Raw genomic sequence first — 24,636 nt, 5'->3', positions numbered from 1 at the left:
TAATTTTAACTGTCGACAGTTATGACATTTTACAGTACCATTTTCACCAGAGACATATGAGTGAACTGCCATTTTGTTTCACTTGATTATTAATGCTTTAATGATTTGGAGATGTGTAAAAAATGTTAAACCCAGCAATGAAATCAATCAAGAAATCATCTAAATTAAAAGCCTTTTAGTGTTTTTTTTATTAAGTCAGATTTGTTTCTCTTTCAATTTAGTAACAATGAGGAAATTAACTCTGTATCTTATTCTGCTCTCTGTATGTACGCAGTATGTTCATCTTGTCATGTATCCTGACTAATTAAAGACATTAAGTGAAACTCATAGCAGGAAGAAAACATCAGAACAACAACATTCACTTTCAGATACAAGAATGTTGTAAGAAGTAACCTATGTGTTTTATTTAAAGGGCGGAGACGTCATGTCAGATTTCTGGAGGAAGACTAACTTTACAAACCAAAGGTTGTCATTAGTGACGGTACAACCTGTCTGAGCGGCAGCAAGTTGCAGAACAGAGTGTCCTGAGTGTGATCTCCAGTCCAGTAGATCACAGCAGAAAATGAAAACGTATGTTTTCAATGCTTTTTTTTCAATCTGCATTCAAACATTTGTCATTTAGATTCGGTACCAGGAAATGAACGACAGTGAAACTGCAGTTAAAGAAAAGGGGAGAATTAGTCAAGATAAGGTCACAGTCTGCTAACAAAGGACAGCTCACAGGACCCAAGGGAGGATAATGTTACAGATAACAAGATGGACAATAAGAAGGACGAACAACAAAAACAGATCTGTGTGATAATAACAGGAGACAAACTGTGTGTGTGTCTGTGTGTGTGTGTGTTGCTTAACTACATTTTCTGAGAAAAATGTGTAGCAGGAAATATCTTCATACATTTCTTGTTCTGAGAATAAATGACTGTGAAGTTCAGTCCATTGACATGTTCTTGATGCAGTTCTGCTTTTAGCCACTAGAGGGCAATGCAGACTAATGTTTAAGCCTTTGAGATGGGACCCAACTCCCCCTTCTAACAAAACTGCTCATCTTCATCCTGCTATCATGACACTTTTTCACAATGCAACACCTAAAACAAAGAATTTAGTTTGATCCTTCGTCTTTCCTTTAGTTCTTAACACGGCACCTCTTAAAAATCTCTTCACTTCAAAGAGTCAAAAGGAAATATTTTCTTCTGAACACCCTCAGCAGCCTGTCATGCTCCATGACAACTGCTGTTTGAATTATGCTGAATCAATGTCATGGTATTAGATCAACAACATAAACTGATTGTGAGTGTGTGGTTTTCTTTGAAGGCTCCACTGCTCCACTGTTTGAGACATCCCACTGTCCCAGCTGAAGACTATGTTTCTATTTCTGGTTCAGTCTTTCAGCTCAGAGCTTTTGTTCCGGTGCTTGAGTTAGATAGCCCACACCCTCCAGCTTCTAATCTAACACACAGCAACCTGAAAATCCAAGTGTCCAAAAGAGACGTATCATATCAGTTCCTCACAGTTCAATTGATTGGATGTTGGTCACTGATACCGTAACAGCAAAAACTGAACATTTGTCACGGTAAAGACTTCTTTAAGAATACTGATTCTACTCATGTCATCATCAGGGTCATCTCTGGGAAACAGAGCCAAATAATTTAGATTTAAGCCGTCTGAGAACTTGGTTTCAAATCTTAAAGCTTCTATGATAGGGAACATATTCAGCCTGGAACAATGTATTCAGTGACTGTGTGTCTGAGAAAAAAAAAAGTATAAATAAATGCTCTCAGCTCCATGGAGTGATTTTAGCATCTTTCAGCTCATTGTTTTGGTTCTACAGCCACAACTTCACTGTACTGGTTCATTCGCACCGCTCACATAGAGTTTCTTGTCTGCAGCAGGAAATCACACATCACAAAAAAGCTCTAAAAGAGTTAGTACCTAACAGGTGAACGTATCATTTAACAATTAACAGCTCTTTACTATTTACAGATATTTCCCTCAGGAGTTGATGTAGGGTGAAGCAGAGCTAAAAGCAGTGGGAATATTGTACTTAAATATGACCACACGTGACAAATGACTATGAGTGTTGCTCAGTGTCTGCTGGATGGGTTTACTAACACATTTACTGATTAAATGTCAGAGGCTGAACAGCATTATAATAACACAACGACCACCATGTTTTGAATCCTGATTGGTGCATGGAGGAGTGCGACCTCAGCTTTTTCAGACAGACACAGAAATCACTGAAATGACCAAAACTGTGGTGGAAACTTTGGTGGAAATTTTCGTTTACGTCACTCACAGCAAGAAAATTGATTGAAAATATGGGTTGGTGGGGTTTTCAGTTTACATGAGCAACATAACTGTGCATCAAAATGACAGATACAGAGAAAACATTGTTCTTCCCATTGTCCTTCAGTGGAAACAAGGTCTACTTTCAGCTGTGGGTTGTTTGACAGAGACTAGAAAGACATGAAATCCAAAACAGTCATGAATAAATAAAACCAGGGCAATCATGGCCAGATGCCACTGTGGTAGGTGGGTAAGAAAATATGTGTTGAATTATTTCAATTACATTCCTTGTCTGTTTTTATTTTTAAACTGTCCTAAACGGCAGCAGGGTTTAAAATCAGTCTAAAAACATCTGTGTGTCTGAGATCTTAGGCCGCTTTCCTGCAGACTCTTTCTCTCCCATGCTGTCGTCCGTGTTAATCGATGTTGCACTGTCCTGTTTTTAGAGTTTCCCACATGACCTGTGTTTTCTCCTTTTAAGCCTTCGGGGCTGATCGAGTCGACATTCAGAAGACGTCCACTCACTTGAACACATACTGGACACACAGGCCTGATCTACCTGCCTTCAGTATGGACCTGAGACTCCTGTTTATATCTTCAGCTCTCATCCTGGGGGCCACGCTCACCATCTCACTGGCAGACCGCACCTCTCAGTGCAAAATCAAATGGTAATGTTGATTTTTTTTTTTTTTTTTTTGCATATTTGTGCACAGTCAGCAATGATAGAGACAGAGAAGTTATAGATTTAGTGAACCTCTGTTGAATCAAAATGTATATGAAGTGTACAGTGGGTAATCGTGTATTTTTCTAACATATAAAACTATTCTATCTATTATTATCTATTAATCAATGCAGCAACTGGCAGCATCATGTGACAGGCTAGGCATGGATAATGCTTTATGACACTATCTGGGTTGCATAAAATCCACTGCTGTCACAGCGCAAAAGGGTCAAATGCATGTTGGACAAGGTACTTATGAATTAAAAGTTCTGTACAGTCTAATTTCTCATGCTCACAAGACTCACATTAATCATATCTGATGCAGAGAAGTATAAAGTTTTACTGATTCACAGAATGTAAAGCGGTAGTCTCTTTTCTGATGCATAAAGTTCATCTTATATTAATCAGATTTCTCTCATGAATACTATATGAGTTTAACTGAACATTGCGTTAACAAATCTGACACTCTGCTCTGCTCTGCAGGTTGTTTGGCATCTCGTGCAGTGATGTTTATGACAAGCTGGTGAACCAAATCAAGGCTTGGGAGATCGGGCAAAGCTGTCAGTACACAGGGGAAAAGTGCTCGTATGAGGTCAGAAACATCTCAGTCAACTAACATATTGTTAGGTTTGAATACATAATTCATTAGGAGTCAACGAACGAGTCATTTCTGTATAAAGAATCCAAAATTTCAGCATCAATACAACTTAGTATCAGAGCGCAGGAAACAAGGGAATGGATGTAACCATGTTAGAAAAGTGATGAATATATAGAGACTATGAATTACTGATCTGCTTGTGGTGTCACTGCAACCAGGGTCTCATCTGTTGTGATTTGGGCCTGACATGACTTGACTGTTATTTTGAAAAAAAAAACAAAAAAACAACTTAAATCTCTTTCGCTTTGTGCTCGATTGCAACTCTTTACTTCTATCATTAACAAAGTGAGCTTGAAATGTGCTGCAGCTTGTGTCGACAGCTCCCTACCTGATCAAAGCCACGCACACGTCTCCCACTACAAAGAAAGTGAACGACCTTCAGTTTCTTCTGGAGCAGTCCACCATCTGCAAAATGACTGTAAGTAGGATTTTTTTCTCTGCATGACACTGATGCAGCTTCAACAGAACCTGGAGTGTATCCTTTGTTTAAACCAATCTTATCTTATGGTTCCAGCTCTGTTGCACTCACAATAACTATCACATTTCATTTCTATTTGACTTAATGTAGCAATCCTAAAAATGTTTAACTCACAGAGAGTATCAAATAGGAAGGAAGGAAAATGAAAGGGGGAAATGAGAGAGTTAATCGGCCTTGGTCACTGACATTCCTCTTTGACATACTGTTTCCCTTTTGATGCTCCATGATGTCTCTGATGTGCAGGGTGACGCAGTGTCTGAGTTTTCCAAAGATCCGGCTGACAACAGCACAAACTACTGCAGCCTCCAGAACCTGATGGACGGTAAATATTCTCTCTGTTTGGCTGAGTGAAGATCTGTGTAAACCAGTCATTTTAATCAACCTTATAACAACAGTAGTAACCATGTTAACAATGTCTGTGTGCTTCTCTCTGTTCAGGAAGTGACCTGATTAATGCTGAGGGATACAAACAGTTCAGCAATAAGTGGATCTGTCCTGGTTTTGATGCTGCAAACTGCACCTTATCTTAGGAGGAGAGTAGATCCTCGGGGCACCAGATGTCACTTCATATGTGGAATAATTAGACTTATAAGAATAATAAAACATCTCTGTAGTTTCCCATGTGCATAATCAAGGTTTTTGTGACTAATTAAAATGATTTTTATGAGATGACCAGTTGCAAACAAGGTTTGTTTTGGATAAATTCAATGAAAAAAGTGTGTGTGTGGCTCATGTGTTTTTACAATAAATGAATTAATTAAAAACAAAACACACTCTTTGGTCGTACTCCTCGAGATGAATCTTAAAAACAAAGTAGAACAAAATAATAACATCATGATATGTGATTGACTCTCCAGTACTGAGGCTCCATGAGCCTATAGAGTATGTAATGCTGTGGGTACGAGACAGTTTCAACAAAACTGGCAGTGATATTCATTCTTTAAAAACTTTATTTAACGATAATTTGTCATTGAATCTAGTTGTCTGTAAATTCATTCTGTTGAGCATAATTTTGGAAAAGAATTTACACAGTATCTTTAAAAAACTGGTTCTCAGAACACCAATCATGCAGTGAGACACACACTGGCAACGAAAATGTAAAAACAAAATGTGAAAAATCTTGGCAATTTAATCACAATACAAAAGGTTAAAGAGACATAGAACACATGAGAGAGAGAGAGATGAACAGGAAAATATGAGAGTCAAAAAATCATTTACAAGCAATGTATCACTTCAACATGTGAAAACAGTAAAGACAGTCTGTTTTAAATACACTGACAGTTCAAGTACTTTGAACAGCTGCTTATTATATACTGTATTCATGCACTGTTGATTCAAAGTTTGGCTGGTTGCAAGTTATTGTGTAACTGTCTTATACTCACTGCTTCACTATTATGTGGCAGTTTAAACAGGATCACACAACCCTTTAACATGAAACTTTTCAGTCCAGCCTGTGCCATCTACAGATAAGAAATGCAACAGCAGCAGTTTAGTTCTGCACCCATGTTTCCTTCCTTTCCTGTAGGTGTCGCAGGTCAGCATGAGTTGAACTGGGCAATGACAGAACAGCTCCCCCTTGTGGAGAAGCTGCAGTTTGCTACAGGTGAATCACTGAGTTTGTGAGTGAGTTTGCCTCCATTTTGCTGTCATGACAGCTTGGTGCAAATGTAGCATGAGTCAGGGACATCTGCAGCTTAAACCACAGACTGCTCAGTTCAGTCAGATAATCCTCTTAAATCACTGAGTGATTATGAAGTTATATTTATTAAACACAATATGTGAACATTCAAAGTGACAGAATGACAAGGCACTTAACTGGCTGCTCAGGACCTAATCATCAACACTGGTTGCAATTTACAACGTGCAACAGCATTTTACATTTGCAGTTATGTACATATGATAATATATGTGATAAAACATGCTCCTGCTAATTAATCAATAATTAATTAATAAAGGACTATCACATGATTTAATTCTTGCTGCAGAATCATTATTTGATTTAAGACAGAGTATATTTTTTATACTATATTTTTTATTTTAAACAGATGAATCATCTTACATCTTCACACAAAAACAAAATGTGAACTTGAACTACATAGTTTTTTCATAGTTTTATTAAATCCTGATAGAAAATATTCCTCGATCTCTGTAGAAAAGTATATCACATTTACAGAAGAAAACAACAGTTTGCAGTCTCTCCAGTGCCTGCTCCTTCGAGGCAAGTCATTTGAGATGTCAGGCCTTTTTTTAACTTGACCTGGCAAAGGTAATCCTCACAAATGTTGTGATTCTACGCCTTGTTGCGCTGTTCATGCTGGGCCTTGTTTTTCAAGACTGTGGCCTCAGGCAGGAGGCTGCCTGACGAACAGCAGAGTTTGCCTGCAGCTCATTGCGTTTTAGTGCCTGCTTTTGTTTCTGTTTCTGTGTCAAATTCAGTCAGGCAGCAGTAGAGCAGCGTCTGGGTGTATCTGGTAGCAAAGGCTGGAGGAGGAGAAGAGGGAAGGTGTGGGAAGGATGGGAAAAGACAGAGGGAGTGGAGAGGTCAGTTCCAGCAGACACTGATAATCCAAGATGATTAATGCTGTCACTGAAAGTAATAGAGTCATAAGAGACAGACTGTGTAAAGGATGTAAGATTTTCTAATATTAACTTAAATTCATATTCCCTTAAAGCCTAAAATAAAGGTCAGTATCTCAGTGGGGAAGTGTCTTCCTTTTGTCACTTCCTCTTTGAATGTTTGAGATGGCTATTCCTCAAAATAAAATGAAAACTAATCCTACTGTTCTGAAATACTACATTTTATGTACATACACAATTGAGTCCAAATCTTACCGTTTAATTTGCGTATGCATTTGGGCCTCTTCTCCTCAGGCAGGTAAATGGCCACATAGTAGACTGGCACCCCAGAGAGCGCAATACCAATTCCTATGAGAGAATTGATGGTGTCTCCGTACAGTGGGATGATGACTAAGAACAGGCTGCACAGACAGTATATGAAGGGGAAGAACAAGGTCAGCTGTGGAGAGAAGAAGACACATGTTTCCAGTTAGTTTGTGAAATGGTGGCTTGGTTCTATGGTTGGTATCTGTGTGTCTAAAAATGTTTGTTTACATGTACAATAATGGCTAAAAGACAATATTTGAAATTGAAATTGTCAGTGCATTAATCTGGCAAATTTAATGGCAATATGTTTGTAAAGTAAGCCCAACAAACACATGAGATATCCTCCCTGGTGTCAATTTCTTTCTTTCTTTCTTTAAAAGCAGGGGGCACAGTGGTTGAAGTGTACGAGAAGGGCAAAAAGCAAAGTCAATTTAAAGAGGGTATTTGTAAGTTTTCCCTGCCACCAAACATGGTTTCTAGCTGGGAGCAGATAGCGGTGATCGCTCCAAAGACCTTCAGGGATTGTTATATTTATAAGAGATTAGAATACGCCCTCTGACCAGCACTACTTCCTCAGAACAACCTGGATGTTACTGTGAGTCACTATCAGAAAATTATGAGACAGGCTGGCCCGGGGCTAGCTGGTTAGCATGCTAACTTCAGCAGAAGAAAACCAGTGATAGAACTAGATACAAAACACAAACACAAAAGTTTGATGCTGAACTCACTAACATTGGCTATGTGGCAATAGCAAAAACTTAGAAATAGCTAATTTAAGAGAAGAAATATAACTGACTGTAAATGTAGCTACAAGTGATAAATATGAGGGCTTGAAATGAACAGTGGTAGAAGAAGAAGTACTGTAATTTACTTCAGTGAATGCTGCAATACAACACAGTAAAAATACTCAATTAGAAGTAAAATTCTACATTAAAAATCTTACTCCAGTAAAGTACAGAAATATTATCAACTAAATGTTCTTGAAGTATCAAAAGTAAACACACAAATTTTATTACTTTAGTATATTTTAGCTAATTCCAGCTACTTCATATTGTATTTTGTAAAGTGACCATATGTTTCAATATGTTTTTTACATTTTTGGTGAGTAACTACAGCTGTCAGATAAACACAAGGGAGTAAACAGTACAATATTTCCCTCTGAAATAAAGTAGGTGTCAAACAAAGAAGTGGCATAAAAGAGAAATACTCAAGTACAGTAACTGATTAACTGTATTTAATTACTCTCTACCACTGGAAATTATAGCAAAAATTGACACTTAACATCCCATGTGTGTACTGTATATATTTATTTACTGTATGCATGTAAACATTTTCACTAAGAGTCTGAACATGACCTGTGTGTGTGTTTGTGTGTGTACAGCACCTTGACAGGCCTGTGTCTGTCTGGCTGAGTGATGCGGAGGTAGATGAGGCCGGCCACAGACAGACCCACATAGAGCCAGTAACTGAAGCTGAAGTAATTGATGAGCTGGAACACGTCCTCCACACACAGAAAGATCAGTCCCATTAACCCCTGCAGCCACACAGCACAATGAAAAGGTACTTATTATTCTAGCAGTTGTTCTTTGAGGTGGCACGTACACACATACATTTGAAGAATTAGTTTTTTCTGTAATGCTCCTCACATTGAACAGCAGTGCAGGTATGGGTGTGTAGCGCTCCAGGTGGATCAGACTCAGACTGTCAGGGAGGTGGCCCTCTCTGGCTCCAACAAAAAACAACCTGCATGATAAATGAAGATGTAAAGTTAATTTCAAAATACTCCTCATGATATGCGCCTAAAGTCAGTGCCTGATCAGTGTTTTGTGATTACCGTGAGGCAGCAATGATAGAGGCATTGAGTCCTCCATAGCAGGACATGGCCACTGAGACAGGGATGATCCACTTGAATGGCCCCAAGACTGCATTCCCAAATGTCTGTGGGATCAGATTCACATGCGCTATTAGGTCAACAAATCTCATCAATACCTCAGAGCACTGTATCATCCGATATTCACTGATAATTCACTGCCAGCTGCTTCCTCTTTAATTTCTGCAGCCTTGTTGTAGAGCTAAATGCCTCAGGTCAACCATTTCTATGCAGAACTGGACTATATTTAGCAACAGAGGGAATCGTCTCTCTCTCAGGTGACTGTTTGTGTCTTACCACGGCAACAGCGTCACTGGCCAGCAGAGATGGCATGTCTAGAACCACGTAGTATGCCACATTGGTCAGCAGGTAGATGATGGTCACTATGGGCATGGAAATGGCGATGGCCAGGGGCAGATTCCTATGACAAGTACACACTGTGGTTAAATGACTCACTGAAATCTGCAGTAAGCAAATTACAGCATGTTGATGTAGTGACAAGCAAACAAATTTGACTGAAGCTGCAATTCACAACATGGCAATCCATTTTCCTTTTACACATTTTACAGGATTAGATCCCAACTCATGGAATTTAAATTCTGTACTTTTGCACACCACAATAAACAATAAAAAAAATAATTGTAAAGCATGGCATGCCTTGTAAAAGTAATCTGCACCTGCATTTAATAGTTTCTTTTCTTTTTGGCAGTAGAAACAAGCTGTAAACAGCTCTTACATTTTATCAGTTGATACGATAAACTTGCTAATAGCTAATAGCTGCTTATTTACACATCCAGCAGTTCTGGGGCAACATTACACTACATTCATCTGGAATCATGCATCTGTTGACCTGATGAATGTCAGGCCAATATTCACTCTCTTTTCAGCTTTGTTTTGGGTCTTTAGTTGCTTCTTTTCCTGAACAGCTGCCTGTTGTGTCTGGAGGAAACAACGCTGATGAGAGCCATGAGAGTGAACCCAAACAAAGCCACAGGCTAAAACAAAACCAAAACAATGAGCTGAAAAAGTCTGGTGGGAATTTCAGTCATATGATTCATCACAAAGAGCAATGTTTTTAATGAATAACTAGTGATTTGATCCATTGTTAATATAGAAACATTGATTATAGCAGGTTTAAAGGACCAGCGTGCAGACTGCAGCTAACTGAATACCCCTTCCATCACCTCTCCCTTTCCAAGTGTATAGGAAAACCTATGGTGGCCTTCAGCTAATGTAAAAATGCAGAAGAAGAAAGACCTTCTCCAAAGCCAGTGATTGGTTTGACCATTCTGCCTCTGACTTATCAGAGTTGCACTGAAATGAACTGTGAGCAGTTAACCCATAAACAGGAAGTGAGTCAAATGTGTCCATTTGCATGTCTCTGAGTGTTTCCTTTAAAACATCTGTCTGCATTACCTTTCTGGATTCTGAATCTCCTCAGTGACAAAGTTGAGTGTGTCCCAGCCAGAGTAGGAGAACAGAGCTGAGTAGAGGGCCAAAGCTATGGCTCCGGGATCTGTAGAGGAGCCCTCAAATGGACTCTCAAAGCTCTTTGTTTCTCCTACGCAGATAGAGAAGTCAGGGTTTAACATTTATTTTCTTACATTTCCATTGATGCATTTATATTTTTTATTTTACCTTACCAGTAGATAATTTCAGGAGTCCTACAATGATGATGAGGAAGAGTGCCATGAGTTTGGCGTAGGTGAAGACGTCCTGGACCAGAGTCCCCCACTTCACATAGGCACAGTTGATAAAAATGAGCATACCTGGACAAAGCAGAGGAACAAGGCAATGATTGAACCTTCCTCTGCATGACTGAGATCTTAATTTATACAAATGAGGCCTAACACAGCTTCTAGTACAGCTTCTGCTTTCTTTTTAGGGTACATTCGCACAGCAGAGGAATCATTAAGGAAACAATAGTAAACCATGTTGGTCAGTTTGTGAAATTCATTTTGGAACAGTTTTGAAAGCTGCGCCAGCCTGTGAGAAAGTGTAGCCTTCTCTCAGGCGACCACAGTAGATCACTGACCAGTTTGTCTGCATCACATGGGCCTCATTCAGTATGTGGATACAGAAACAGAAACTCACTTCTCATGACTCATATCAGTGCTGCTCTCTCACCTAAATACCATTTCTGCTAACTACATTCTTCAGAGCACAAAGCCTGGCTGTAAACCTCAGTGGTATTTTTACAGGACTGGTGGTCCAACTACAGCTGGTGCCAGTCCCACAGAGGGTTACTGAGTTTGGCACTGGCATGAATGGACATAACGCTGGTTTACACTGACAAATACATTGTGTTTCTTGTGAGTTTTTCTTGAGTTGAAAGCTTTTAATGTGAACTAGTAGCAGTAGGAAATGTAGTGTTTGCAGCAACTTAACTCAGATCTGATACTAAAGTTGAGACAGTGAGGTTGACATCAATAACAAAAAATTACCAACAGTAAACCTGGATAATGTACATGTATCAATCCCCTGTGTGAAATTAGGCCATTTAAAGTCAGTGCAGGAATGGCAGACCCTGCCACTAAAAAAAAACAAAAAACAACACAACAAAAAACTTCTACTATATAGAGAGGCATTGACTGAATGTAACTGAAGTAGTATAAAAAATATGGTTTGATTTCATGAAAACTGTAAGGACAATAACTTTTTAATATTTTGTTTCAGCCCTTCTCTGCCTGCACCACAGTGGTGGTGGCAGTAAAGTGACTCTCCTGCCTGTCTTCTTCTGCAACAGGTTGAAACAATGACACTGATGAATGCATGTATGTATGGACACATATTTAGAGTTAAAAGGCTCTAAAGCTTCATGAAATTACGCTCTCAATCACAGACTACTTTGTTCTGTGTTTTTTTCCTCTACCATAAAGACTTTGTCATCTGTTTTATCTCACACACTCATTGATACACAGGAGTGTTTCTTACAGAGGCAGGCTGCAGCAATGAGGCGGACGCCATCATATGGTGGCTGGCAGGTCGGGTAGAAAGCTTCCACCAGGTAGTTGGCAAAGGTCAGTGAAATCACAGCCTGGCTGGCCGGCTCGATCAGTAGGATGGACGTCCACAGGCGTATGAAAGCCAGGAAGCCACCAAACGACTCCAGGATGTAGGCGTAGCTGGCTCCAGACTTTGTGATGGTGGTGCCGAGCTCTGCGTAGCACAAAGCCCCAAACACTGAGAAGATGCCGCCGAGAGCCCAGATCAGCAACGACAGCCCGTAAGAGGCGCTGTGCATGAGCACGCCCTTTGGTGAGACAAAGATCCCAGAGCCAATCATGTTTCCCACGATGAGACAGATTCCATTGATGAGAGAGATTTCTCTCTTCATCTGCATTTTCTCTTCTTTCCCTCCATTTGGGGCTTTTAAATCCTCATCAGACGGAGCCCGTGAACTCGGGCATATTGTCTGTGACATGACCCCAATCTTCTCCCTGAGATCCCCCATTACTCCTGCAGTGCTGATGTGGAGACGATGACGTAAGAATTAAAGATGATTTTCCAATTTAATAACAAATCAAAACACTACATTTGTTTCATTCCTAATAAATATGATGAGTCCTCTACTTTAAACTTTCAACAACACAACTCCAGCGCCGCCCTGTCAATGTCCAGTAAACAAGAGAAGGTCATGCATGTGCTCAAATCTCCAAGGATCACTGTTAAAAATGTTTTTCTTAACGTCCACTCTTTATGGCGCCAAACGTTAACAAAACAACAATTAATGGGTACAATAATTCATAAAATAAAAGGCAAATGTGTAAAAAGAAGTAAAAGAATGTGAATTTACCTTCTTTTTGGGAAAATCTGAAGGTTTATTTGTCCCTCTGACCATGTAGAGAGTGTCTCAGGTCAGTGCTGCTCCTCTAAACCAGATGGAGAGACATTGGTGAGATCACATTGGAGAGCAACAGGAGGGTCGATGTTGCAATCGCTGCGGCCCAACACATCCACAGCCGGTGTTTTTCCAGCACCAGGGTGAGCTGCACTCTCGTGTTCCCCTCTGTGCTATTTTCAGAGACAAGCAGACCTCGTCCCTGCCCCCAGGGAGCCTTCAACAGTGAAGACAGAGGGAGCCAAGCTGCTTCTGGGTCAGCAGAGGAACAGTCAGCCAGTAGATTGTATGATGTTGTGATGTACACTGTACACTGACTGGCCCAACACTTGTTTCTCTGTCAGTAACTCAGACAGGTTGCTATACTCATGGATGGATTATGAGACAGTGGGTCACAGACATTTAACAGGCCCCTATCTACATAGGAGTAAGACACTGAGGCTAGAAGAGACGCAAACTGACTCTGTCTTTCCTTCCACTAATTTTTCAATTGTTATTTCACTGTGGTTTTGTGCCTCTTTTTAGTAACTTTGTCTATTTTTTTCCTCATTTTGCATCTCTTTGTGGTGATGTTGCGTCTCTTTGAACTTGCTTTGTGTCTCCTTAACACTGTTTATTCTGGTAATCTTGTTTCTCTGTAGTTGCTGAGGTTGTTTTTTTTGACTTTGTGGTCATCTTGCATCCCTGTCACTTTTATACTGCTTCGTGGTTGTTTTTTGTCTTTTTGAGGTCGTTTTGCGCCTCTTCATTACGTGTCTCTTTCAGTCACATTTTGTTCCAGGTAGACACGTTTTGTGTTCCATGGTTATACATAGACCCTCTTGGTTCTTGGCTTCCTAATCAATAGCCTTATATAGATGATAACATTATATGAGCTAACTGTGGTAACTGGCTAGATACTGCCCTTGGATTTAAGTTACATAAAAAGAAATCAAAAGGAAAGAAGACGAGGGCAGGCATAAGTAAAAACAGAGTACCCATTTTAATGAAGAGTTTGATACAGTATATGAAAAATCCTAGTTTCTGTTGAAACCACAGCTGCACATCAACTGAACTTTATGTAACACATGATATTACTGTTTGATAAACTGACACTGATAATAACATGGGCACTAAACTATGTCCCAAATAATGGGCCAGTACTTTGCACAAGGTAGTTGTATGGATATCAGTCAACAAACAAAAAAAAAACAACACATGAGTTTTAACAAGAGATCACAGATGAAAATATATATAAAAAAGATGAAACTATCATCTACAGTATAAAATATGTTACAACATATTTAGGCTATCAAATTTGTAGCAGTTTTACTCAACTTTGTTTGATATGTGTGTAAAAAGCTTTTGCACATTACTATATTTGAGACCAAAAGCTGAATGTGAGGCACAGTTATCAAAGACAAGGCAATACAAGTCCAGTGTTATGGAAGCATATCGACCTTGTTGGCCTGCCTGTTGTGTTGTGTGGGGTAACTTTTTTTCGTAACAGTGTCCTACTAAGAATGACCTGCTGACCCCCCATTTCCCATTTCTGCTGTTCAGTCAGTACTGAACTGCAAACAGGGAACATGTGTGTCCAACGTAACGATAAAGAGAATTTTTAAATAGAGAAATAGGAACATAACAAAGGTTACTCCATGATGAATTTATGGATATACAGACAGTAAATACCACAGTTACAACACTGGAATTTAAGCACCCAAGTGAGAAAGTGAAAGCAGTGATGAGAACAGTAAGGCCCTCAATGAGAACCTACACACAGATATGCGCACACAACATACACACTCGAGCTGAGACAGTTAGTCAAATGACAGAAAATTAATTTGTATCTGTTCTGATGATCAATTAAAGTTAACGTTAAGTAAAGCAAAAATATCTAGGTTTTTAAAAACAACTGATTCCAGGTTCTCAAATGTAAATATTTGCTTTGTGTTCTTGGTCTTCAGTGACAGTAAACTAAATATCTTTGGGTTTTGGACTGTTGTTCAGACAAATATAACACTTCTAAGCATCTTGGAAACAGTGAGCTGATTTTTTAAACCATTTTCTGACACTTTAGGTATCAAAGGATTAACTGAGAAAATAATCGACAGTGAAAATAACCAGTAATTGGAGCCCTGTTACACACGCACTCACAAACACAAATACACACAGGAGTTATGGACTGAAACTAACAACCATGTCATGGAAATATAAATCACTTGTTCCTTAACTACAATGTACTTTGGCACAAAGAATATAAACTATATGTTAGATCTATGAATGAAGTAACAGTGAATTCCAGGCCTGACAAACAGGTTTTACTCTTACAAACTGGTGCTACTGTTTTAATATAAAGATATGTATTTTCTTGAATTGAACAGATTTATGCCTTGCTGAATGTCGAGGAGAAACAGACAGAAACATATTGTAATGTGTCTCTGTCATGTAGATAAGACAGCACAGACATAGTAGTAAAAGTTGCAGGAGTAAAGAGCAATAAACTGAGCTGAGTGACAGCTTAGACTGCACCGTATAGTGCTAACATGACACTTATTTTTCAATCTTAGCTCAGAGCACGTGGAAGAACTGTAACTGTTGAAGTATGCAGATGAGTCTGAGGTGTCTGAACATTGTTAAAAGTACTAAGAGGTGAAGCCCCTGCTGAGAAAACCAACAGAAGCAGATCACCTTGGTCCATTTTTAATCTAGATGTGGACATGTGGACACTCACATCCCTCTCATTCTGGGTGTTACATTACAATCTCAACTTCCTTCCTCTTTAGTCCGTGTCCCAGTGTCTCTCTTTAGCTCAGCAGTAAAAAGAGGGGGTGGGGAAAAAAAAGCCCAGACAGGGACAAAAACTTTCCATACAGTCACATGACCGCAGTCTACTAAGATCACAACTCATGCCAACGTTTCAGCTCAGTTACGTGAAACTGTTAACACTCAAGAACATGTAGTTAGATTTCTATCATTAGCTCTGACATATTTCTTGCACAACACTTGACTATGCATTTGTTGTGTTGTTGTGTGTTTGTTTTATTACTCAGTATGTGCTTCAACAAGGGCAGACACTCATTGTTTCTTTAATACATCCCTCACTTAACTCAGGTGGTAGACATGATCAGGAGCGTTAACGCATAACTACATGATACTTTAAGGTAAGATTGCTATAATAGGAATAAACCTTCTTTTTGCAGCAGGTTTTCCAGCATGTTAACAGTCCTCCTTTCACTTACTCAGATCAACTGAGTGAATCGAGGATGTTTGCATTCTACAAATAAGGCTGCACGCACTCTACACACACTCACACGCTCACACTCACATATACAAGGCTACATAATTGATGGTAACTAAAGACAAAAAGCTTACCATACCGAAAGATATGTAACACATCCACTCAGTATGAAAAGACTATAAATAAATCACCTCATTAAATCCGTAACATTGTTAAATAAAATCACTGATTCAGTCAAAATCTTTTGATTCTGATAATACAGAATCTAATCTGTCTCTAGTTGATGAGTGGACATTACCATTCAAGCTAATAGCTTTGCTTTGTACCTGTGAGACTTCTTCATCAACCAGCTGCTCCTCAGTCTTTTGGAGGGAAAGACCGACAGGAAACATGGTGACCATCTTGATGACAGTGTGAGTAAATAGTAGTGTGAAGTTGGCACTGTCTGTAATCTGGATAGTTTCCATGGCTTGGCTGTGACTGCTGCTACATGTTCCTGGGGATATTGTAGGACATGGACAGGGGCGGCGCGCTCGGGACGAGGGCCGTGGTAGGGGAGGTGATTTCGGCCGGATACGGCTGCAGGCCCTTCTGCTTGTTGTCGTACAGCTTGCAGACGACGATGCGGCAGAAGTCTTCGTTGTGCCGGTCACAGTTGTCCAGGAGCTTGCGGACCTTGGCGGTACGCGTGGGTTGGTTTGCTACGAGTTCGTAATCCTCTCGCATCAGCATGGAGCGTGCCAGCAGGGCGTCCAGGCTCTGGTTCAGACAGGCCTCTGTCATCTGGGAGACGATCTCCTCACGCCGTGTCGTGATCCACTGGGCGATGGGGCCTTGTGAGGGAGGGGAGTGTTGCAATGGGTGTAGAGTGTAATCTGCTGCAGGGGAATAGAAAGGTGTGATTTAGATTTTGGTGGTACAGATCAGACAAAAAAATAGATATGAGCCACATGACCTTCCCTCTACCACAAAGACCAGGGAACAGGACAGACTACACAGACACACAAAAGGCAAGACATTTTGCTTTAACCTCTTGTACCTTGTTGCTGAGGCTGCGGCTTGAGAGTGAGATTGTCCAGTCGGGTCTCGCATTCGGTGACCGGCAGGCCATGTTTGATGGGATTATTCAAATCATTCAGGGGCCTGGCACTCTGGTAGTTGTTGTGATTGCTGCCAGGGTCCTTCAAAGACTCTGGAGGGTCCAGATTAGGAGCTATGAATGACGATGGAAGGCTACCTATGTGATAAAAAGCAGTGGAAGAGGTGTGATGTGAATCATCAAATGAATCAGATTTAATATAAAATGTTAAATCTGATCTCATCTGTGCTCTTACCACCTTGTCAATGGAAAACCTTGGCCTTAAATGTTGTACATTACTAGAAATACTCATATATTAAAGCTCCAGTTCACAGCAGTATAACCACTCATTAAATGATGCAAAGATGTAAACTATCAGTGTCGTTATTACCTTTAGACGGTGCAGCGTTGCTGCTGGTGAGGACGCCTGGTAGAGATATGTCTGTGTCCTGGGAGGAACAAGAACCTGAGCCTGAGCCTGAGCCTGAGGTGGAGCTCTCCTGTGGCCGAACACACAGTGATGTTTAGTCTCCACACACACAAATAGCAGTAGGTGTAGATAAGGATGAGTGATGACTGACCTGCCAGGGGCTCGGCCTGTTCTTCAGCGTATTCAGGGATGGCTCCTCACTCCTCTTTTCACACACTGGCTGAGCTGAACAACAGCTCGATCTCTGCCTCAGCTGTGGGGTGAGGAAGAGGAGGTGGATGACAAAGAGGAAGAGGGGAACGAGTCATACTGACAGGGGAAAATATGTGGAAAACAATCAAATGTTAAGAATGTGTTAAATTAAATTAGTCTTAATCAAAGATCATACTGTATATATTTAATTAGTCCAAGTAAGACATTTCATTTACTAAGCAGGTGTATTGAAACGAGTACTTGAAATACTGGACTCTGCTGCGAGAGTGATTCAGAAATGTTGTCCAAATGTAAACAAGCAACAATTGTTTCCCCTTGTTCCTCTCAACCACAGTTACCTACTGGGCCTTCATCCAACTTGAACTTACAAACAATAGTTTTCTGGAAAACTGTTTGACTGGAAATAATAGTCTCAGTCACTTACGCACACACATGCACTCCAAAAATGAATAGAGGAAGGATATGTTAAAGGGAAATTATGAAGTAAAAATTTCGACCTGTCATCCTCTATTAGTCACAGCACAATTCAAACTGTCCCAGATTTCACACAGTTCAACATGCGGGTCCTCTTCTTTGTGCAACAACATGAGATATCTGCATTAGATTGTTGTTGTTTGTAACGGGGAGATTCCATTACCCATCTATAATGACACACCAGAATTACCCAACACCCCTGAGATATGGTAGAAAAGCAAAGAGGTCTGAATTTAATGTAATAATTACTTGTTTTTTTTTAATGTTTCCATGGGCAACCAGTCGAGAAAGTGTGTGTGTGTGTAATATCTCCTGTTGCCTCATGCTCAAAGATACACAGATTTTATCTTTATCGCTCTCTAACCACTCGAGGGAGACGGCCGCCCATCCAGAGCCCGCCTCTGCTTGAGGTTTCCTCCTGTTAAAAGGGAGTTTTTCCCTCATCACTGTCGCTAACTGCTTGCTCATAAGGGAATGTTGGGTCTCTATAAATAATACTGTAAAGAGTACAGTCCTGACCAGTTCTATATGAAAAATGCCCTGAGAAAACTTCTGTCCTGACTTAATGCTATAGAAATAACACTGATTTGACTTTACAGTTACAGCTTTGACCTGCCCCATACATTACAGTCCCCGACAGGTACATTAGCATTCTGTTTGTGATCGTCAAAGGTAGGCAAACTAAAGTTTCCCTCTGGTCCATTTCCATATTCATCATCTCCACCACAGTGAATCAGAACTGTAAGAACCAATAGCTCTGGGGGTTTGAGGTTCAGACCATGAACCACAACATCCCCAGTTCGAGTCCGACCAGTGTCCTTTGGATGTTGTTCCCCAACTCTTTCTTCCCTCATTTCCTGTCGTTTCTAGACCACCTTTCTACTATATGCATACAATAACTAAGAAAAAAAAAGTACAGTGAAAAGACTGTGACTGACCTTTGACCTCTTGATCTGAAGCACGGCCTCCAAGAAGTCTATTTCATCAAAGTTTCTCACCATGGGCTCCAGCTCGATCAAACACTCTGGAATGGCAGTAAAACACAACGTAGCATTACTGTACTCTGTGCAGTCAACAGTGCAGGACAAAACTAGTTTAAACTGATATTACATTGTTTTAAAGTCATGTATCAGTTTGGACAACAGCTTCTTTAGCTGTGGAAGAGGTGAGAAACTGGTCTTTTGTTTGGGCTACTTTTATGCATAGATGAGAGAAAGCTGTACGATCATCAAAACATTTTAGAAAACAGTTGGTGGGTTAGATCCATTCAGCATTAGTCATAGAAAGGAGATGACTGAAAATGGGACATGTGCACTTTGAACCAGCGCTGGTAGAGAAAATCACAGTGTTTCAGTGAAGACAGAGACAATTTCAACAATGTGACAAGGAGCTGAAACTTAGTCACTGTTTTGTCAGGGTAAAATTTAGACCGGGACAGATTTGCCTGTTACTCAACACTAACAGTCATCCCAAACTCTAAAAAAGGTCAAACCGGTATGACAAACTGTTTACAGTAGGTGGAATTTGTAACCCTCTGCCAGAAATGAGTTCCTGCAGTTGAGTTATTTGTGTGAGCTTACGGAGGAAGGAAGGTCGTTCGTCTGGGTTAGTGGTCCAGCCACAGGTCATTAAACTGATGAGGGTCGCTCTGCTGGGGATGTCAGCGGGCAGGCTGTCCAGGCTTGTGTCAGGACGCATCCCGCGCAGCACGCTGAACATGATCTGCATGGGGTTTGTAACCTCTTACCACACAGATACAGATTAGTCTGTTAACACCGTGACTCAAAGATCAAGTAAGAAAAATGAGGGAGTGACAAAGAAAACTTGTATATATATATATATTTTAAAAAACAAATGTGATTACCTTCAAATGGTATCTGCCTGGACAACACCTCCCACATGATGATGGCATAACTATAACGTAAACATCACAGTGAGGGAAAATTAGAGCTGTGAAATCTTTTCCACCGGTTTTTCCCTTCAGTGCTGAGGGACTTTACGACAAGTTAAACAGAGAAGCCACTTTGAGGAAGAGTTGTGACTGATTTACCTGCTGCAGCAATTCAAATCTATTGCCCAAAAACTTAAGTGGGCAAAGGATTCACACTCAGCCACAAAGGAAAGTGTTTTTATTTATATATATATACACTTCCTCACTTCTGAAATGGTCACCACTCCCTCTCTCTGACAGATTCCTGAAATGTGACCATTACTGGCTGATTGTGACGGGCACGATCGACAGATTTAGTCTGGCACAATTCCCAGCACAGTGTTCTGTTGTGGTATGCCAACAATCCAGCCCCTTGTTGACACGTTGTCTCACCTTGCCAAGCAGGAAAAGCTAATTTCCCCTGCAGTGCTGATTGTGTTTGTTCACAGAGTTCATCCATTCACGAATTCTGGCAAATAGTTTGACCACTGACCATTTGAACATGAAACACATTTAGATTTAACTAATGTTAACCAAGTCATACCCAGATTACGAGAGACTGCACTTATTGTCCATTCTGGACTTGGATCTGGGATTTTTCGTCTCACCTGTACATATCATGTTTCACGTCGGCGCGACGGCTCTTGGATGGTTCGTACTCCTCAGGGGGCATGTAGATCACTGTGCCGCCCATCTCTGCTGGCTTGGACCCTGAGCCTTTACTGACGGACAGCTGCCGCCACTTTGAAAGGCCAAAGTCTGCGATCTGGACAGAACAACAGCAGAACTTAAGCATATTTTATATATTTTACATATCTTTTTACATCATTTTTCTTTATCAATTACAGACTGACCGGGGCTCCATGAACATTAGCTTTGTAGTGGGAGAACTGTCCTGTTTTATCATAACAGCAGCTACACACACTTGCTGCATCTGCACAACCTGCTTTTGTTGCAGCACCTTTCAATTTCAAATGATTACCAACATACGTTTCTGCTGAATGACTGATCGATTATTTGAGAAAACTGCTCTGAGAGAAAAGTTTTTAAAAGTTCTAAAATCATGAAATCATGAAACGCAACACAGAAATATATTTCAAAAAACAAAACAGACAGATCAAGTGGGGGAAGTCACAGATGCAGTTCATAGCATACCAAATTCTCTCACACACCTTAACATGAAATTCACCATCCAGCAGTATGTTCTGTGTCTTTAGGTCATGATGTAGGAGGGGTGGACTCATGTTGTGAAGGAAGTTAACCCCAAGAGCAATTTCATAGAGACTCCTCAGTCGCAAAGGCCAGGCAAGAACAGGGTACATGTCCTTCTGTAGGAGGAGACAACAGACCAGGTATAAAAACACAACAACACAAGTATCAGCACAGCATGTGTTTAGGTGAGTGCAGAGGGAGAGGATGTGTGAGGATGTAACAACAGAACAAAGTGATGCAACAAAAAAATGAAAGGAGGAAAATTTTACAACACTCAGACAAGAGGGAATTTCCCCAAACCATATCCTCTTTTATACAGCCTGTTCAAGGCAGGAATATGGGGCCATTATTCCATCCTCCCATCTTCATCACACAAGACAGTGGGATCTCTGTTTAAAAGGGGCTTACATTTGTCTGCTCTCCTCACTTTTCCACACCCTGCTGAGTTTCATTAGAGACTATGACTACTTCCAAGTTTCACTTTTTCTTGCTGTCTCAGTCAAGAAAGCTATGTCATACATGCACATGATGAGTGATGCATATGATAGAGAGAGAGAAAGAGAGACAGAGCAGCTTGCCAAAAAACAACCAAGAGGCTCTTTCTCTCTTTCTATTCAGCAATCCTGGCAACAAAAGTGCAAAAACAAGAACTGTTCTAAGCATTTATGATGTAGGAAATTCTTTTTACTCGGTTGAAGTTAGATCAAGTTACATTTCTCTCTGATTAGTTACATATTAGTTCTTCTTTCCAGAGTGAAAGAGGAAGCTAATGTAAATGCCATATAACTACTAGTCTCATGATGTTACTGGTTGACAAATAGCTACCTCGTGGAGCAACAGGTCCAGAGAGCCATTGCTCATAAACTCTGTGACTATGCAGAAGAACTCCGGCTCATTGCAGATGCCAAAGATCTGGATGATGTAGTTGAATCTGGCTTTGTGGAGCACCTCTGCCTCCTTCAGCAGGCAGTTCCTCTCTCTGAAACAAAGCCAACAACACAGTCAGTATCTGCTCTCAAACAGTGACAAAAATTACCAAAACAGTGATGATATTTCGTAGTCTTCTGTACACAGAGATATGGATAGTTATATATGATAGAGATGTGTCAAACAAAACACTTTCATTTTGTTATTGTGTGCAGGCTGCTCTGAATCATACATGTGGTTTATAGAAATGTGAACCGCAACTGCAGGAAGGCAGCCTGTTAATTAGAAACAAACCCTGCAGCTGGTCCCAAGAGAAAGCTATATATCAGCTGATATTTACTTATTAATGTAATATTGGCAGCAGCCAATATGTAACAAGAATTAATAGTACATAAATTCCAAGATACATTCAAGGTAATGTACATACTGTCTCCACTGAATAGCGACAAACTGACTTCTTAAGTATGAAACATCCTGCTCATTAAATAGCCAGGTAATAATTCTTTACTATCAAAATTTCAGCGATTCACATCAAAACTATTGGTTATCAGTCAATATATCATCAGATTACACTCACTAACATCAACAACAGCCTCAAACATCCATCTTGAAGGAAATGAAACTTGAAAGTGGATTGTTTTCTAATCATTACACACGGGACTGAGGGGGTCATGGCACTCTCAGAATAAAAATGTAACCAGAAACAGCTTGTATGTTGTTTTTTTAAGACGTGTGTGCAGCCCATGTTAAAAAAAGTTCATTTTGAGCAAGTTGAATGGCAGGAATGCAGAGTGCTATGTCATCTAGAGACAAGCCCTGGAGCCATTTCACACACAGACCTGTGAAACAACTCTTGGGACACATCTGAATTAAATGCCTCTATTTGGTTAAAACTACCATCAGTTCAACTCTTGATGTTCTGATTTGCAGTTCTGTAGATGCTGACTTTTCTGTATAATTTTACAGGAACTATACAATATAAGTTTCTGTTGTGTGATTCATCTATAAATTTAGAGCAGTTAAATTCCCTTCCCATTTAGAGTGCATGATCTTAATTGTTACATGAGGTACCTTTCTCCAACAGGAGAGTCGAGCTTCAGGCATTTGATGGCCACAGTGGTCCTCCAGTCGGAGTGCTGCGCCTTGAACACGGTGCCGAAGCCCCCTCTGCTCAGGTAGTACAGGTCTGTCAGCTTCTGGTAGGGGATGACCGGCAAGGTGCTGGTCAGACTGCCCATGTTCACACAGCCCACAGCCGCGTGCGGCTCCATGGTAGTTAGTGAAGCTTTTACGAGAAGTCTCTGAGGATTTATCATCCACTAGGTCAGCCACTGAAAGCAGAAGTGCCTCTTAAGGTAAACGAAACGAGGAGGGTCTCATGCCATAATGTCGCTGAGCGCTAGTAGGCTAAGCTAACTTGGATGTGGCGGAGGAGGAGGACGGCTGAAAAAAGAGCAACCGATAAACGGTTCACACGTTTGCTGACGAAAAACGCCGTGCACCCAATGACCAGAATTAAATGTATGCGCTTTCACGTTGCCGTTTATTCATGATACGCTGCCGACGGCTTCCTGTAACCAGCTGTCAGTGCCCGAGCCAAAGAGCGACAACAACGAAGAGCCGCTCAGCCCCGCTGTCATTTAAGGCAGGTGGGTTTGTTGTTGCTAATGACGACACGCTTCCGGGTTTTTACCAGATGCGTTCATGTCCCCCAGGTTTTATTGGTTTCAGACAGTTGACCTGAATTTAATTTTATTGTGGGGTTGGTCATCTAAACAGCTCTCGAAGTACATACACATTCTGAATCTAAAAAACTAATTGTATGGAGAGATGAAAGCCCAAATACGTTTAGGCGCTTATGATTTGTTAACATCATCTTTTGAATTAGGCCTCAATTGCGCAGTTAGTTTCAGTTTTGCTGGGACAGCGCCTCAGAGTGTAAACGCAACTGTTAATGTCGCTTTTTTACATCATGTTGTCATTGGTTTTAACATGCAGGAATTCCCCAGCCGTGGGGCTTTCCCACCAAAATGTTGTTGAGGTTAAATCAGAATAATACATATTAGTAGAAAAACTTAGTATACTTCATTAGGTACTATACGACGACAATTAGTCTCACATCTCTAAAAGCTACTTTTAGTAGTTTAATTCAATTTAAAATTTTGGCAGAATTTTATAGATGACCACAAAACACAGACAATGTAGAATGAATTAATACAAATTAATTATGTTTCAGAAGTCCTCTCCAAACAGACAGACAGACAGACAGATAGATAGATAGATAGATAGATAGATAGATAATATGAATAAATCCTATGCAAAAAGTATTGGTTATGTATTTTGGTAAAACTATAAATCCTTATTTAAAACCTGGAATAATATGGTTATAGTAGCAGAATAAACAATTATTTATTAATA

At 40.3% G+C, this 24,636-nt stretch overlaps 3 protein-coding genes across 4 annotated transcripts; 1 reads left to right on the top strand and 2 right to left on the bottom strand.

Moving 5' to 3' along the window:
• Nucleotides 1-2,766: 2,766 nt before the first annotated feature.
• On the top strand, nucleotides 2,767-4,909 carry wu:fc46h12 (uncharacterized protein LOC568958 homolog). Its single transcript, XM_051070117.1, has 5 exons — nucleotides 2,767-2,951; nucleotides 3,488-3,596; nucleotides 3,970-4,080; nucleotides 4,384-4,462; nucleotides 4,579-4,909. The coding sequence occupies exons 1-5, from the start codon at nucleotides 2,854-2,856 to the stop codon at nucleotides 4,668-4,670; spliced, it is 489 nt and encodes a 162-aa protein (XP_050926074.1). The 5' UTR covers nucleotides 2,767-2,853; the 3' UTR covers nucleotides 4,671-4,909.
• Nucleotides 4,910-5,251: 342 nt separating this feature from the next.
• On the bottom strand, nucleotides 5,252-12,892 carry LOC108883754 (Y+L amino acid transporter 2). The gene is made up of 10 exons (XM_018677222.2): nucleotides 12,690-12,892; nucleotides 11,828-12,360; nucleotides 10,537-10,662; nucleotides 10,310-10,454; nucleotides 9,191-9,314; nucleotides 8,858-8,961; nucleotides 8,670-8,766; nucleotides 8,408-8,557; nucleotides 6,973-7,156; nucleotides 5,252-6,621 (listed from the first exon to the last, which is right to left on the bottom strand). Exons 2-10 carry the CDS (start codon nucleotides 12,345-12,347, stop codon nucleotides 6,527-6,529), a joined length of 1,545 nt encoding a protein of 514 aa, XP_018532738.1. The 5' UTR covers nucleotides 12,348-12,360; nucleotides 12,690-12,892; the 3' UTR covers nucleotides 5,252-6,526.
• An 805-nt stretch (nucleotides 12,893-13,697) lies between these two features.
• Nucleotides 13,698-23,859, bottom strand: LOC108883753 (receptor-interacting serine/threonine-protein kinase 2). Of its 2 annotated transcripts, none has more exons than XM_018677221.2 (11): nucleotides 23,290-23,859; nucleotides 22,117-22,270; nucleotides 21,252-21,407; nucleotides 20,688-20,845; nucleotides 20,014-20,063; nucleotides 19,730-19,891; nucleotides 19,088-19,173; nucleotides 17,614-17,715; nucleotides 17,424-17,532; nucleotides 16,994-17,191; nucleotides 13,698-16,829 (listed from the first exon to the last, which is right to left on the bottom strand). In XM_018677221.2, exons 1-11 carry the CDS (start codon nucleotides 23,532-23,534, stop codon nucleotides 16,441-16,443), a joined length of 1,809 nt encoding a protein of 602 aa, XP_018532737.1. In that variant the 5' UTR covers nucleotides 23,535-23,859; the 3' UTR covers nucleotides 13,698-16,440. The 2 variants fall into 2 exon arrangements, with proteins under 2 accessions (XP_018532737.1, XP_018532736.1); XM_018677220.2 differs by having other exon boundaries at nucleotides 13,698-16,832; nucleotides 23,290-23,857.
• Between the last annotated feature and the right edge of the window lie 777 nt (nucleotides 23,860-24,636).

The sequence above is a fragment of the Lates calcarifer genome, linkage group LG4, assembly GCF_001640805.2.
Source record: "Lates calcarifer isolate ASB-BC8 linkage group LG4, TLL_Latcal_v3, whole genome shotgun sequence".
Classification (NCBI taxonomy): Eukaryota; Metazoa; Chordata; class Actinopteri; family Centropomidae; genus Lates; species Lates calcarifer.
The sequence above is the reverse complement of the archived record's forward strand: the minus strand, read 5'-3'. Positions and strand labels throughout refer to the sequence as shown.

Excerpts from the sequence above, each read along its gene's own strand:
- LOC108883753 (XM_018677220.2), bottom strand. The coding sequence starts at position 23,534 with ATGATAAATCCTCAGAGACTTCTCGTAAAAGCTTCACTAACTACCATG. Across the intron at positions 20,846-21,251 it reads ATGGTGAATTTCATGTTAAG|ATCGCAGACTTTGGCCTTTC; the intron begins GTGTGTGAGAGA and ends TGTTCTGTCCAG. Across the intron at positions 19,892-20,013 it reads CAGGCAGATACCATTTGAAG|AGGTTACAAACCCCATGCAG; the intron begins GTAATCACATTT and ends CTGTGTGGTAAG.
- LOC108883754 (XM_018677222.2), bottom strand. The coding sequence starts at position 12,347 with ATGGGGGATCTCAGGGAGAAGATTGGGGTCATGTCACAGACAATATGC. Across the intron at positions 10,663-11,827 it reads CATTGCTGCAGCCTGCCTCT|GTATGCTCATTTTTATCAAC; the intron begins GTAAGAAACACT and ends TGCTTTGTCCAG. Across the intron at positions 9,315-10,309 it reads GAGATTCAGAATCCAGAAAG|GAATCTGCCCCTGGCCATCG; the intron begins GTAATGCAGACA and ends TACTTGTCATAG.
- wu:fc46h12 (XM_051070117.1), top strand. The coding sequence starts at position 2,854 with ATGGACCTGAGACTCCTGTTTATATCTTCAGCTCTCATCCTGGGGGCC. Across the intron at positions 2,952-3,487 it reads TCTCAGTGCAAAATCAAATG|GTTGTTTGGCATCTCGTGCA; the intron begins GTAATGTTGATT and ends TCTGCTCTGCAG. Across the intron at positions 3,597-3,969 it reads GGGAAAAGTGCTCGTATGAG|CTTGTGTCGACAGCTCCCTA; the intron begins GTCAGAAACATC and ends AATGTGCTGCAG.